Raw genomic sequence first — 15,583 nt, 5'->3', positions numbered from 1 at the left:
AGGAACGTGTTAACGAATATCCATTTACCAGCACGCAAGGAGGGCGAATGTTTTAAATACAATACGCTCGCTCTCCTGCACCCACAGGAAAGGAATTCGTGGAAAAAATGTGAAAATTATGCAGTAGATTACTGGTGGCCTACTCACTTCCCCGTTTCATTTTTTGATCTGGACGAATTCGAAGACAAAAACAAGATATCCGTGTATGTGTACGAGTACGTCGATCAGGGAGTGCACGTGTCGCGACCCCCAAAACTCGAGTGTGAAAAGAAAATTCACTTATTGGCTGTAGACGAACATTTTTTTGGAATCAAGTCCCTCGAACGATTACTGATGAGAGACAATAGGTCTTTCGTATGCGAACGTTGCACGCGCTCTTTTAACGAGGAAAAGAGCATGGCGAAACATCGTCGCCTGTGCGCGGACGTGAACGAAATCTTATTGGAATTTTGCGAACCTGGCAAAAATTTTGTAGAATTTAATAAAATACAGTACAAGCAGCAGTACAACTACGTCGTCGCGTTGGACACGGAGAGCGTACTCGCGCCCAGTGGTGTTGGCATGCAGCGTCACGTCACCTCTAGCTTCTGTGCCGTGCTCGTGCGCACCCACGACTCGAAGGTGATGCGTGTCAGGACGCACCACGGTGAAGATTCCGCGAGGCAGTGCGTGAAGGCTTTGATGGAAATGCGGGACGAGATGGTTGCCCTGAATGCCTGCCCCGCCACAATGGTGCTGAATGATGAGCAACGGGCCGAGCACAGAGCTGCCACCCATTGCGCGTACTGTAAACGGGAGTTCACGCGAGATCTACCCCGTGTCCGTCATCACGACCATTCCAAGCGATGTACTACCGGGGACACAAATTACATTGCGACGCTGTGCAGCCCCTGTAATGTGGCGTGCACGACGAGAGAAAAATTACCGATCATGGTGCACAATCTGGCCTACGATTTGGCCGGACTGCTGCGGGAATCTCACCTTCTCGGGTGGAAGCGAGCTCCCTTCATCGTTGCCAGTTCCATGGAAAAAATTCGATCGTTCGAAATTGGCACCTTCCTATTCAGAGATACCATGCAGTACCTAAATTCGTCGCTGGGGGAGCTCGTGGAAACCGTCAAATCCATGGGGGGCGCAGAGGCGTTCCAGTGCCTGAAGCAGGTATTTGGAAACGACTACGAAATTCTGCTTCGTAAAGGTGTATTCCCATACAGCCACGTTAATTCTTTTGCGGTGTACGACGAATTGGCTCTGCCGGCAAAATCTGCCTTCCGAAATGATCTCACTGGGGAGGATATAAGCGAGGAAGACTACCAGTATGCGCTGCAAGTATTTGAACGTTTTGGATGCTCGAATCTGAGGGATTATAATGCACTGTACCTGAAAACGGATGCCCTATTACATGCGGACGTGATGCAGCACTTTCGACGACTGTGCTACGACGCGCGTGGATTAGAATTGCTTCATTGTGTTTCTCTGGCATCCTATTCGTGGCAATGTGCTCTAAATTACACGCAGGCAAAATTGGAGTTAATCATCGACGAGGACATGTACAGAACAATCGAGTCGGGTGTTAGGGGCGGGCTCTGTCAGGCGAGCAGGCGTCATTTACGTGCCAACAACCCTCTGTTTAGTGGCTATGATCCCGATAAAGAGGAGGTGTACATATCATACATAGATTGCAACAATCTTTATGGATTCAGTATGGTAAAGCACCTCCCCGTCGGCGATTTCGAGTGGGTCGAGGATTTTAGCTCTGTGGATTTTATGCGTCACCCCACGGATTCGGAGGTGGGGTACGTGTATGTGTGCGACTTGGAGTATCCAAAATCTATCCACGCTCTAACGCGGTACTTCCCCCTGGCTCCCGAGAAGGCTGTGGTCCCAGAGGAATGGCTCTCGCCATTCCAGCGAGGTCTTCTCGAAGAATTAATGTATCAGCCAGCTAACAGCAAAAAGCTGTTGCTGACGTGCAAGGACAAGGTCGAGTATGTCGTTCATTACGCACTGCTCGCACTCTACTGTAGATTGGGCATGAGGGTGACAAAAATTCACCGAATCCTAAAATTTCGTCAGGCACCATTCCTGCGTCCCTACATTGAGGACAATGTTGCCAGGCGCGTTGCCTCAGGCACGACGTTTGAAAAAAAATTCTATAAAATCTCAAATAATGCGGTCTTCGGAAGAACGCTTTTAAATAAATTTAACATGAGGGATATTCGAGTAGCCTTCGATGAGGAGACGGCGAGTTGCCTCGGGAGTCGGGCAGAATGCGTGCGAATGGAAATTTTGTCCCCCGATTGTGTCATGTACGAAATGCGCAAAAGAAAAGTGCGATGTGATTTCCCCTTGCAGATTGGCTTCACGATTTTAGAACTGAGTAAATTAACGATGTACTCGTTCTACTACGAAACTTTGCTGAGCAAGCTCACTTGTCCGGTGATTACTTGCTACTTTGACACGGATTCTCTGATCCTCGGCCTATTCTGCAAGGATTACGAAGATCAGTTACGTGTGATCGCCGACGACCACTTAGATTTGTCTTCCTTTGATCGGGATCATCCACTGTACAGTGAAAAGAATCGTGGAAGACTTGGGGCATTCAAAAGCGAAACTGGTAGTGTACCTATCGAAGAAGTAATATGCTTGAAAGCCAAAATGTACTCCATCAAACTAGCTGGGGGAAAACAAATTGCAAGAGCTAAAGGGGTAAAAAAGAACATTGTGCGCAAACACCTCCTCCATGATACGTACCACGATACCCTGTTCAAGCACACTAGCGTATCGCACGAACAGGTGTCAATAGTGGGAAAGAAACAGTGCATGTACACCATCAGAAATGTGAAAAGAAGTCTGATGGCGTACGACGACAAACGATACCTCTACAATGACATCGACTCCTACCGATACGGAAGCTGCGAATATGGTAAGCTTGAGTGTATGACGGAGATAGCGTGATTTAACTGGGCATTCTTTCTCTCCTCAGATGAGAAGGAGTAGCGTCAGTTGGACCAGTGGAAGGATATGGTAGCTCGTTCTCTTCTCGCTCGTCTCATGCACGCTGGCGCTGGACGCCTGCAACTGAAGACGCATGAAGCTCGAGAAAGATAAGCACACCTACCCGCTTGAATGCCCTGGTGATATCTTCACTATCACAGATTGGTATGTGGTACCTATGCGGTCCAACATTAAGCTGGACAAGAACGCTACTGGATCGCTACGCACGTGCCTTCAACCACTGGACGTAAGCGTCCAGTGCGCGTGGAATGTGTCAACTCACGGAGGATGAAACTTTTCTTAGCCGCTGTCCCAGAGACACCTACATGATTCGTCACTTCTGAGGAACCATGCCCAGCATCAAAGGAATCAATCTCTCCAAGACAGCCATGATGTACTCAATAAACGTTGCAATGTATTCCTTTTGTTTGTCTAAGATAGAGCTGTAGCGGGGTCACTGGGTTGGTCGATCAGCTGTCCTAGAAGGAGCCAATCAGCGCGAAGTGGATGGATCAATCAGCAATCAGTAGGTTTGGAGGGGCCAATCGGCGTGAAGTGGGCGGAGCCAAAAGGGGGGCCTGTCAATCAAAGTGGGGTCATTTTGAACCAATCAGCGTGAAGGGGTGGAGCCAAACAAGGGGCCTGTAAATCGAAGTGGGGTCATCTCAAACCAATCAGCATGAATGGGCGAGCCAAAAAGGGGCCTGTCAATCAAAGTGGGGCCACTAACCAGAGGGATTAGAACTGGCTTGTGTTGGATTAGAAATTCCTAGAACTGGATTAGAAAAAGGATGTTCTTATAGCGGTCCCCCCTATACTACTCGTGATAAATATTAAATACGAAGTGATTTGTGCAATAATTTCTGAGTACGGAATTAGTTCAGTGGCTGACCAGTGATGTCACCCATGATAACAGTCACGTACATTGCTTCTAGCACTTTTACACCCCATGGGTTGAGTTGTGAGTTGAAATAGCACTCTCCAGAGGGATAAGGTGCACCCACTGATTTGATTTCTAGTACCTATGCTATGCCCTACCTCTTCAGACCCCCAAAACAACATTCCTAAGTGGCAATATCCCAAGCAACAAACAAAGGTTGGGCCAAGCTTAGCAATAGTTATGCTGGCCTACTTGGCCTTGCTTGGTACATCATCGGCCAACAAGCTTGTTTCTTGGTACGGATCTGTACCCTGGCCAATGATTTGCCAAGCATTTGCCAGCCTGCGTTGTGCCAAGCTTGTGCCAAGATACAAACCAAAGCATTCCTGCGACGTCGGTCATTGTCATACTCAATTATCTCGCGGTGTAAGGCAACGATATATCATTATTTGTTTGTTTTGCTAGTAATTTCCCACAACGACAAGTGAGCACGGCGTTTCAAAATGCAAAAAAAAAAGATTGGTTTTTTAAAAGTATAAAAAAGCTCCTAAGATTCCCGAGACCACAATACGACCAACCGCACAACGGCATGTGTTTCCTGAGAAAAAATAGATACTATACATAGCTTGTCTCGCAAGCTTCCGCAAATTCGAGAGTCCTGTTCGCGTGTATGTCAAAATGAGGTGTGAAGTATCTATGTTTAATTTGGAGCGTACACAAACTACACTGAAATGATGAATTTCTTGTCGTATTAACTCGCCATGAAGGTAACGCTTCTGTTTCTTACTGCCTTAATTTTGAGAAATTTCCTTGGTCCATCGAAATTCGAACTTATGCAGCGCTAGACCATTCTACGTTTCCCTCTCCCCCAGGCGAGATTGATCAAAGCTTTGGCAAGTCCTTGGCCAACGAGCTCGTTTCTTGATACGGATCTGTACCCCTGCCAGGGCTTTCCAATCCTCGCTCTGTCTATCACTATGCAACGTTGCGCCAACGTGGGATGGCCGAAAGAGTCGTTGGCCAAATGTCATCCGACCTTTTGCCAACCGTCGGCCATCGGCCATTGCTTGCTTGCGATGTACTCTGGTATTTCTTTTGCGTCCGCATGGTGTGCAACCACATGGCTCCTAGAGCTTTTATGTGCATGGCTTTGTGCTACGGTGCTCATTAAAAAGGAAATCCAGACGCTAGACATGAAATGCAGTAGTTTGTACCGTGCTATACCACGCGGTATCACATGGGAGAGTTTGATTCAAGAAAAAGCTTCTGGAAAATGCACAGAATCCCACAAAAAGTTTAAAATGTGATTGGTATTTTGTTTTAACCTCGCTCGTCGTCTCATAACATCGTCGACGGTGTTACACATTGATAAATCGTACCTAAAACCCGTCCCATAGCATTATGCGGTTTCTCAAATACATGGCATGTTTTATTTCCGGTAAAAGTAAAACGCTGTCGGCATTTTCTTGCTAAAACGGCTGTCGAAACGTCAGTCAATTTCCTAAAATAATTTACCCTTCAATGGGCAAGCGCTGTAAAGGGGCTAACGCAGACGCGACTTGATACAAATTGTTCGAACTCACAAAACACAAACGACGAATTCCAGTCACAGCATCGCACAGAGAGCGGCAAGGAAGCAGGCGAGCTGGTGATAATGGATCTTCATAACGTTATTTCCCCAGTCTCAGGATTCGTTATGAAGATCGCGCAGAGCTTCGTTCACGAAGGAGTTCGCAGCTGCTACACTGTTTACTCACCGCGGAACCAGTGGAACCCGGCTGGCCGCCATCTTCAAGCACAGATACGCGAAGCCACGAAAAGCCGTAGCTGGAATCCACTGACATGTACGAAGGCCTGTACACGTCACAATGCCCGTTCGGATGCATCTACGTCATAAACTTGGCTGCTCCCATCTGTGTTTCGGAATGAATTATCTTTTTTTTTAGATGGTGCTGTACAGAACTGGGAGAATGAAGGTGCATTTTGGGAAGAGTTTCGGGCAAATTTTGGGTTTTCAGAATATCACAACCCTTTCGACTATTTTGGATATCGGCATGGCTGACTTTAAACGTCGGCAACGGACATATAATAACGATGATAATAATAATAATAATAATATTAGACTTGCATGTAAATTGTTATTGTACATTGTGCATATTGTTCATAATTAAGTCTAAATTAAATTGTGCTTTTCCTTCCAAAACAGCACTACATGTGTCTTTTAGCGACTTGATCTACTATTATTATTTCGGCGGATAGTCAGTTTCCGAATCGGTCTCAGTAACTCGTCAAAAATATGTGTCGGTGGTTTAAATTACAAAATTGTCGGCGAACGAGGTATGTAATTCGCAAAAAATGAAACCCTCAGGGCTTTGTTGTTCAGCTAATTGAAACCACCGGCTCATTTTCATTAATTAATACGACTATTTTCGTAATCTCAGTGAGTATAAGCTGTATATGCTCGAAGCTGTAGCTATATGTGTAAGCTGTATATGCTCAAATTATATTAGATATGCGTAGCCGATGTTGCAGCTAAGATATGTAGTATAGTTTTAGAAGTAAAATACAAATTAGATATATGGAAATGTTGGCTAATTTCTCGAGACGCACGTTACAGAATGCGTGCCAGAAATGACCTCATTGGTCGAATTACAAATGTTTTGGTCGAGTACATTTACATTTACATTTAAATTGATAATAAAGGAAAAGAAAAAAAAGAGTGTTTAATACGATCATTCGACCTGATTTTAAGAAGGACTTCGTGCGTTTTTGGGCTTCGCTGGATATTATGCCCGTTTCGTGCCCCGATATGTTGAAGTTGTAGGGCCATTACGTAAGCTTTTGCGCAAGGGAGCGACGCTTATCTGGGACGAGGAAGCAGAGGCAGCGTTCGTCAACGTTAAGCGACTCCTTGTGTCAGCGGGACTGTTGCGGCCGTTCGATCCCAGGCTGCCGGTGATTGTGACAACTGACGCTTCAAGTTGTGGAATTCGTGCTGTGTTGCAGCAGCGAGGCAAGAAGGGGCTACACACTGTGGCATTTGCATCGAGGGCGTTGTCTCCTGCAGAACGCAACTATTCCACGGGTGAACGAGGGGCACTTGCTTGCGAGCGGTGGCATATCTACCTCTGGAGCAGGCACTTCACGTTGAGGACTGATTACCATGCATTGGTTACCCATCTGTCTACAAGGAGACTGGGTCACCGACCGTTGCGGATAGTTCGCTGGACGGCCAGACTTCTTAATTATAACTACACTGTGGAACACAAGAATGGTAGTGAGAATGTTGTGGCGGACGCACTGTCCAGGTTGCCCCAGTACTGCAGTGAAGAAACTCAGTTTGAGGAGGAAGTGGTTGCATGGGTGATGACGTGCTTGACGAAGACGGATGTGCAGCAAGCGACCGAGGAAGATGGACTTGGAAGATGGAGGAGGATGGACAGATGGAAGATGGAGATTGGGGAAGATTATGGAATACATCACAACAAGTTGGCCAGCCAAACAAAAGGTGCCGGAAGAGGTCAGGCTATTCTACGAAGTGCGTGAGGAGCTGTCTGTTGTCGACGGAGTGGTCTCAGAGGGGAAAGAGTAGTAGTTCCCAAGACCTTGACGAGCAGGATAATTGCCCAGGCACATCAGTCCCACCAAGGAATGGTCATAACAAAGCAGAGGAGACGGAGCACGTATTCGTGGACTCTCATGGACAGGCAAGTAGAAGAATACGGTGAGAAACTGCGCTGTTTGTCAGTCAGCTGACAAGTCTGCAAAGGTGTCGCCGGCACCACTTCAACCGGTGCCACTGCCTGAGAAGCCATGGCAGAAGTTGGCAATAAACATCGTGGGGCCGTTTGAGCGCACGACGCCCAGTTGCAGATTTGCAATACGTTTAATGGACTATTATAGTCGGTGGCCGGAAGTCGCCTTTGTGAGAGCAGTAACGTCACAGGTAGTCATTCGGTTCCTTTGGCAAGTCTTCAGCAGGGAAGGATTACCAGAAGAATTAGTTTCGGACCATGGACCGCAGTTTACAGTAGCAATCTTTGAACAGTTTCTGAGGGGTTGTGGAGTGAAGCATTTATTCTAATCGGTCTATTATCCACAGGCGAACGGTTTAATCGAACGGTTTAACCGTGTTTTGAAGGATCAAGTCCATCTAGCACTACCACAAGGGAAGCCGGTGCCTGGAGTTGTACAACAGGGTCTTCTGGCCTTTCGATGCACGCCCCACGCGACAACGGGATGTGCCCCAGCAGTTTTATTACATGGCAGGATGCCGCGTACAATGTTGCACGTGACTGGCATACCGGTATCTTCAGTCTCAGCTGGAGCAGATGATATTCGTCGCAAAGTGTCCGGTCGTGAGGACTACATGAAAACGTACACTGACGTACGACGAGGTGCAAAGACTCCTCAGTTTTGTCCTGGAGACTGTGTGCGTATAAACCTCAAGGAGAAGAAGAAAGCCATGCCCCGATTCTCAAAGCCGCTGAGGGTGTTAAAGAAGTGTGGCAGCCATTCCTTTCTTTCGGAGGATCGACGCGTATGGAACACATCGAAGTTGGCGGTATACCCACGGAATGGTTCTGCAGATGTAACCGATTTGTTGGAGTGGTCAGTGCCGATCCTTGACGGGGGAGCTTCCAGTGCGCGTGATTGTGGACCAAATGCTCCGTCAGATGGTATCCAAGTGGACCAGGAACGTGAGGGACTGGCTACCGAGTGTGTGGTGACTGGAACGGATAGCCCTGAACAGGGATCTGTCACTCCTTCACCTGAGCAACGAGAGGATCAACGAGTGGTGAGAGAACCGCCACCAGAGGAGCAGCAGGCGAGGCAGGCCCCGCACACTTCGACAACGTCCAGCTTACCTTCGGGATTATGTTTTGCATTAATTGCTTGTTGAAGTGTAGCGATTGATGTTTGATCTTGTGATGTTAGATTGTACTATGTAAATTGTTTAACTAACGGCACTAATAATGGTATTGGGGGGAAGAGATGTTATGTTGTGCCTTATCTCTTGATAAGCAACGCGGTCTTGCTATAATCTAAAATATTTTTCAAAAGTGCCAACCATCTGAATCCAAATTATGAATTTTTAATTATTAAATTTCCCAAATTATGCTAACTTTTTTTTAACATAGAGCACTAGAATCATTTGATATACGTCCCCTAGCATACCATAGATACATCAGTGACATATTCATCATCTGGCCTGATGATGAAACGTCTTTAAAACGATGCTTTGAGCATTTTAACTCGCTGCATCATTCAATTAAGTTTTCAAGTCACTTCTCACACCAATCTGTTAGCTTCTTAGACGTAGCCGTCTCTCTTATATCGGGCTCACTTGTTACCGAGCTTTAAAAAAACACAGATCGACGCCATTTTGACAGTTACCATCCCCAGAAACAGCAAAGTAACATACCTTATGGGCAGTTTTTGCGCATCAAACGTATATGCTCAGAAGAGGAATATTTTTTAGACGTGCACGCGACATGACTAAAGACTTCCTAAACCGTGGCTATCCTTCCCCTCTAGTCAGTGACGCCCTCCACAAATCAAACTTAAAGGAAAGAGATGTCCTGCTAGCGCCTAAAACTAGAATAGAAGGTCCAAATTTAGTTGTTACCATTCCGTTCCATAAATTTCTCAATAACTGTAAAACAATCCTAAACCGCTATCTGAATATCCTTCACGCTGACAGGAAATTGAGGGAAGTGTTCCCACAGGCAGCCACGGTTGCTTTAAAGCGACAGACTAACTTACGTAACCTACTCGTATCGTCAAAGATTCACCAGCAACCCCAAGTTGTGCTCGATGTGGCAAAACACTATGCCCGACCTGTACATTTATTGTTTCGTGTACACAGATCGATAGCTACAAAAGCAACTTCACTTTTAAAATAAAACACTCTCTTAACTGTAATTCATAAAATGTATGCTACATAATGTTGTGGACTAAACGTCACGTTCAGTATGTCGGTGAAACGTCTAATAGCATGCGGGAACGGTTTTACTGACACAAAGGAGATGTTGCTCATCGGCTACCAACCCCTGTTACCTTGCATTTTAACCTTCCTGGGCACGAGTTTAACACACTTAAAGATCGTCATCTTAGTATCGGGCTTTCCTGACAACAACAAACCAAAAAAACCGAGTCATTTTTATTTATTTATTTAGAATACGTTAAAGGCTCAAACGGGTACATCATAACGGAGAAGTTGCGCGACAATAACACTGTAGAAAACGGAAAAAGTAATTAACATGATCGGCAAGCAGCAAAAGAAACGTCAAATATACTAAAAAAGGAAATACGACACTAAAGTCATCAAGACATAAAGCAAAAACCAGCAAGGATGTACATATATAGATTCCGTGAACAACAGTGCCAGAAAACAAAAAGAGAAAAAGAACGTAAACTAGAGTCAGGGGAGAGATAACAAATTAGTGATGGCCTCCTGAAACTGGGCATGATTACTGAAAAGTGCTACATGGCGGGGAAGGTCATTCCAGAGTCTTGACAATCGGGGAATAAACGACTGGAAGCAGTAAAGGGTATTATACTTATGTAAGCAAACCTTATTTTCATGATCATGACGTTCAGATACGTAGTAAGGAGGTGTACTTGGAAAAGAAGGTACTGGTAGAGATGTACTTAAGAAATGGTTGTGATAGATTTTATGAAAAATCGAAAATCCCGATTGGATACGGCGCAACGATAAGGTAGGAAGAGCAAGGTCAATCTGAAGAGCGGAAATGCTAGTGTCGTAGCCATATGAGTTAGTGACAACTGCTCGATTTTGTACTCGTTCAACAGGAGAGGAATGTAGTCCTGGTAGAGGTCCCATATAGGCGAAGCATACTCAAGTTTTGGTCGGGTGAAAGTCGTGTAAGCAAGCTTTTTTTACATGAGAGGGCGCAAGCCTAAGATTGTGTTTAAGCAAGCCAAGGGGACGGTTAGCGTCGGCGACAATATGGGAAATGTGTTGGCACCATGAAAGGTCTGCAGTTAGTGTTACACCTAAAAATTTGTAAGATTCGGCGCGGACGAGAGGAGAAGTGCCGAAGTAGTAACTTGAAATTAGAAGAAAGGACCGTGAGAAGGACAGAACTTTACATTTATGAGTATTGACGGGCAGTAACCATGCCGAGCACTAAGATGATATACGTACAAGGTCCTGTTGGAGTGTTTCACAGTCTAGGGTGGAAGATATTTTACCGTAGATGACGCAATCGTCCGCGAAAAGACGGACAGAAGAAGTTAAGCCGTTACAGGTGTCATTAATGAAAATGCCTCCATGATACCATGTCATTAACGAAATAAAAGTGGGCCTATCACCGAACCTTCTGGGATTCCTGAGGTTACAGGTGCCAGAGAAGACGCTGTCTCGTTGGCTGTCACAAACTGTGACCTGATAAATTCTGAATCCATGAGAGAACGAAGAGGTCGATATTGAGTTTAGAGAATTTTGCAAAAAGAACGAAATCCAAAAAGACAGCGTCGACGTAGCAACCCTGGTCAAGAAAACTATGTCATGGGTCAGTCCAGCCAACTGAGTTTCACAAGAATAACCACGACGAAACCCATGCTGTAGAGGAAAGAAAAAGTTGTTCTCCTCAAGAAAGGAAGTTAAATGTGATACTATAATGTGTTGCAGGAATTTGCACGCCAAACAGGTTAGAGAAATAGGACTATAGTTTCTGGGGTCAGCTTTGTTACCTGACTTAAACACTGGACTGACCTTTTGCAAGCAGCCAGTCAGAGGGTGTGTCATCAGTGAAAAGAGACTGTGATAATATTAACGTTAAGACTTTCGCGGATATATGCTTAGTATTTTTTAACAATTTGGACGTAATTCCATCAATACTACAAGAAGAAAACAGGTTACGATTTTGAATTAACTTAAGTACACCACTGTAGCTAATGTCAATCCCCTCCACAGTTGGGAAATTGTACAAAGGAGGTTTAGGAACATTCATAGCTGATTCCCTAGTGAATACCGACACAAAGTGTTGTTTGAGGACCGTCGAGCAATCGTTTCTCACCACAGGCGAACCAGAGTCATCTTGTAAACCAGTCTCGACAGGAGGCGAAATCAGCTGCCAGAACTTACCGGGCTTACCGGGTAGGGAGGGAAGTGTGCAACGATAAACGATTGACTTAGCGTCACGTACGCACTCCTTGAATTTTCTCTCGGCAGTCTGATATTTTTCCCACGTGAGAAGAGGCCCAGAAAATCTGGCCTGCCGAAATAAACGTTTCTTTTTTGAGCGAAGACGCTTTAGATTGGAAGTAAACCAAGGGACCGTGGGACAAGAAGTGACATAGAACGTAGGTATATGTACATCCTCCAGTTCCTTAAGTTTCGCACGGTCCTCAAGTGGAAATCGACAACAAACACATCAAAGAAAGATGACAGTGTAGTATTAATAGCTGAAAAGTTACCAGATCTATAGTTTGAAGAGGCTTTCTACGACTGCACATCCGGGGTAAAGTAACGCGAACGGAAAAAGACAGAAATTTATTATCACTAGGGCCATCGGACACAGAAAGTGGGGAAATATGGCTGGGCGCAGAACACAGGACAAGGTCAAGGATGATGTAAGGGATGAAGTACTAGATGAAGTACTAGATGAAGTAAGAGATACCCTTGTTGGGACCTTAACCAATTGCTCTAGGTTAAAAGTGAGACATGTGTTTAGAAAATCACGCTCAGCAGGCGGTAACCTCACGTGACAACGCTATCGGGACCACGTCATAGCCGGAAAGTTGAAATCACCAAGCAGTAATACGGAAGATGACGGGAAACGCTCCATAAGACTAGACAGTACACTGTGCAATTCACAAACAAAGGAGCTAAGATCAGGTGGGCGATAGCAAACACGTAGGAGTATCTTAGCACGGGCGCAGGAGACAGTGGCCGAACACATTTCGAGGTTTGAATTAACAGTAACTGAAGAAAGGGGCATACAGTCCCTGACAGCCAATAATACTCCAGCACCTTTGCGATTAGTAATTTTTTAATTGCTAAATTCCAGTCCTTGACTTCCCATGGTCTCAATGTTTTTTTCTGGCCCACTTCATCATCTTGTTTCCCCAATTTCCCTGAAGGTCCCAAAAGATTGCCCGTCTGCTAAACATAAAAGCTCTTGACCCACTTTTACCCACTGCAGGAGACCACGTGTGTATCGGCCACGTGACCTCATAAAACAATCCCCTATAGTATTGTATAACGCATCCCCCCTTTTTTGACCAACTCCTGTGGCCTCTGTCTTTAAACTGTGGTACGTATACCGTGTGTTCTCAACAGAAATTTTACAATTTCTTCAGATTTTATTTTTCTTTGCTTTTATTTTACTTTTTCTTTTTTTTTTGTTTACTCATTTTAAGAATGTACCACTTTTGCAAAACTTCTAAAAACCGTTAGCCTTTTCTCAGCTTCTGTACGTTAAAATGCAGGCACCACACGAGTGCTGCCATTGTTTATCTTTTCTCAAACCCCAGCAGTGCAATATTTCTTCCAGCGGTCTTCTTTACCATGTTCGCTCACCTGAGAATACTCAACGGCTTTTATCTGCGGTAACACTCCAACTGTACATCGCCTGTACATGAGTCACAAAACACTTCATGGTGAGCAAACTATGTTTCGTTGCTTTCCGAGTCATAAGCAGGAATTGTAATCGAAACTGAACCCGAACCGAAAATTTTTTTTCGCTATTTTTCGCTAAACTGGAACTGAACCTTATAAAAAGTTGCGGTTACCGGTTCACGTGGTTCAGGCGTAATGTGCGTCGTGAGAGGACGGACCTACGATTTTCATAGCGGCTTAAACCACGTTGACAAAGAAATTCTTCTGTGCGAGGCATTTCGTATTCCCTCAGCCTGAAAACTGACTAAACCAAGGGCTCTATAATAAAAACGAATGAGACGAAACGCCCACGAATACTCGTGGATGCGGCACATTACACTTTTCCGGAATATATATGGTCAGAAAGGACAAGAAGCGCCATTTGCCGTGTTTTATTTTTATTTTTTCTCTTGTTCCTTTTCGCAGTGCATTGTACGCGATTTTTGTCGTCCAGCAACCTCGAGATTTGTTTTTTTATTTCGAGATTTGAACGGCCAGTCCCAGTCGGCCAGCATGTAACAAGGTGTAAACGATCAGTGAACTAGAGATGTATGCTACCGTACACAGTACGCTACCGTATAACGTTGCGCATGAAATGTACATCTGTAACACGTAGTGTTGCTGTGAACCACTGATGTGTCAGCAACAACAACAACTACAAAATTACTGTAGCGGCACCGCTACCGTCATCAGCTCATAGTCACCTGCCCAGATCATCTCGTGCCGCGACCGTTCCGCTGGCCAAACAATAAAGCAGTCCAGACGTAGCCTCTGGCCAGAACGGACCTACCTTGTTGTCTCGTCATATTGCTGACCAGGGACGCCAGTTTGAGTCCCGCTTATTCGCCCACCTCACTCGCCTCTTTGGCTCGCATCGGACCCGAACTACCGCCTACCACCCGCAGGCCAATGGTATGGTTGAGCGGCTCCATCGTGACCTCAAGGCGGCGCTCAAGGCTGTTTCTCCCACGCCTTGGGTAGAAGCACTTCCCATCGTCCTCCTTTCTCTGCGGGCTACTGTCAGGCAAGACATCGAATGCGCACCGGCAGAGCTGGTGTATGGGACGACACTCCGCCTTCCTGGTGACCTCTTCTCATCGGCCTCTACTGCCGCGACACCCGATTTCGCATCCTATGCCGATCGCCTGCGTGCCACCATGCAAGACCTGCGTCCGACGCCACCCCGACCTCCGTCCGCTCGGCTTGCCTATCGACACCCGGACCTGGAAACCAGCTCCCATGTTTTTGTCCGCCACGACGGCTCTCGTTCGTCCCTGCAGCACCCTTACGACGGCCCATACCGAGTCATCCGCCGCTCGTCCAAACAATTCACCGTGGACGTCGCCGGCCGCCACCAGGTGGTCTCCGCGGACCGCGTCAAGCCCGCCTTCATCGAAGATGTTTCTACTGTTTCCGCCGCCCAACCTCTTCACCACTCCCGCCTGGGCCCACGCGTCCACTGGGCCTCTCCTCTCCGCACCCTTCACTTCTACAACCGTTCAACCAGGGCCTGTGGTGTTTAACTACAACCGCTACGCTAGGGGGGGGGACCCTGTAGCGGCACCGCTACCGTCATGAGCTCATCGTCACCTGCCCAGATCATCTCGTGCCGCGACCGTTCCGCTGGCCAAACAATAAAGCAGTCCAGACGTAGCCTCTGGCCAGAACGGACCTACCTTGTTGTCTCGTCATATTACATTTGTGTTATTTGAGAATCATAAGGATCAAACCGAAAACAATAATGGTTCCGATCTCTAGTCATCGAGAACCACCTAAAAATTCACACAAAATTATAGGGGGAGGCGAGCGGCACCTCTGGATCATTTGCCCTATATGGCCCTGCTGACGGAACATATGTATTGGAGAGTCTTCGCCAATCAGATGCCTACAGCGGAAAAGTAGCGGCATAGTATTTACGTCACTTTTATTTAAGAGTGGTAGCGGTATCGCGTTAATTTTTCAAATATATAGCGACGCTAGTATTGTATTGCGCTGTCTGCTTCTCTTCCGTCTACCGGATCTCCAGGAACGAAGAGGTCACATTCCCCCTCAAGTCCTTCGAGCCCGTTTTTATGCTC

At 46.1% G+C, this 15,583-nt stretch overlaps 1 protein-coding gene across 1 annotated transcript; it reads left to right on the top strand.

The window, feature by feature from the left end:
* The first annotated feature begins 14,419 nt into the window (after window positions 1-14,419).
* LOC135381907 (uncharacterized) lies at window positions 14,420-15,028 on the top strand. Its single transcript, XM_064612571.1, has one exon. The coding sequence runs from the start codon at window positions 14,420-14,422 to the stop codon at window positions 15,026-15,028; it is 609 nt and encodes a 202-aa protein (XP_064468641.1).
* The last annotated feature ends 555 nt before the right edge of the window (window positions 15,029-15,583 follow it).

The sequence above is a fragment of the Ornithodoros turicata genome, chromosome 1, assembly GCF_037126465.1.
Source record: "Ornithodoros turicata isolate Travis chromosome 1, ASM3712646v1, whole genome shotgun sequence".
Taxonomy (NCBI): domain Eukaryota; kingdom Metazoa; phylum Arthropoda; class Arachnida; order Ixodida; family Argasidae; genus Ornithodoros; species Ornithodoros turicata.
This window is presented reverse-complemented; position numbering and strand designations above follow the sequence as displayed.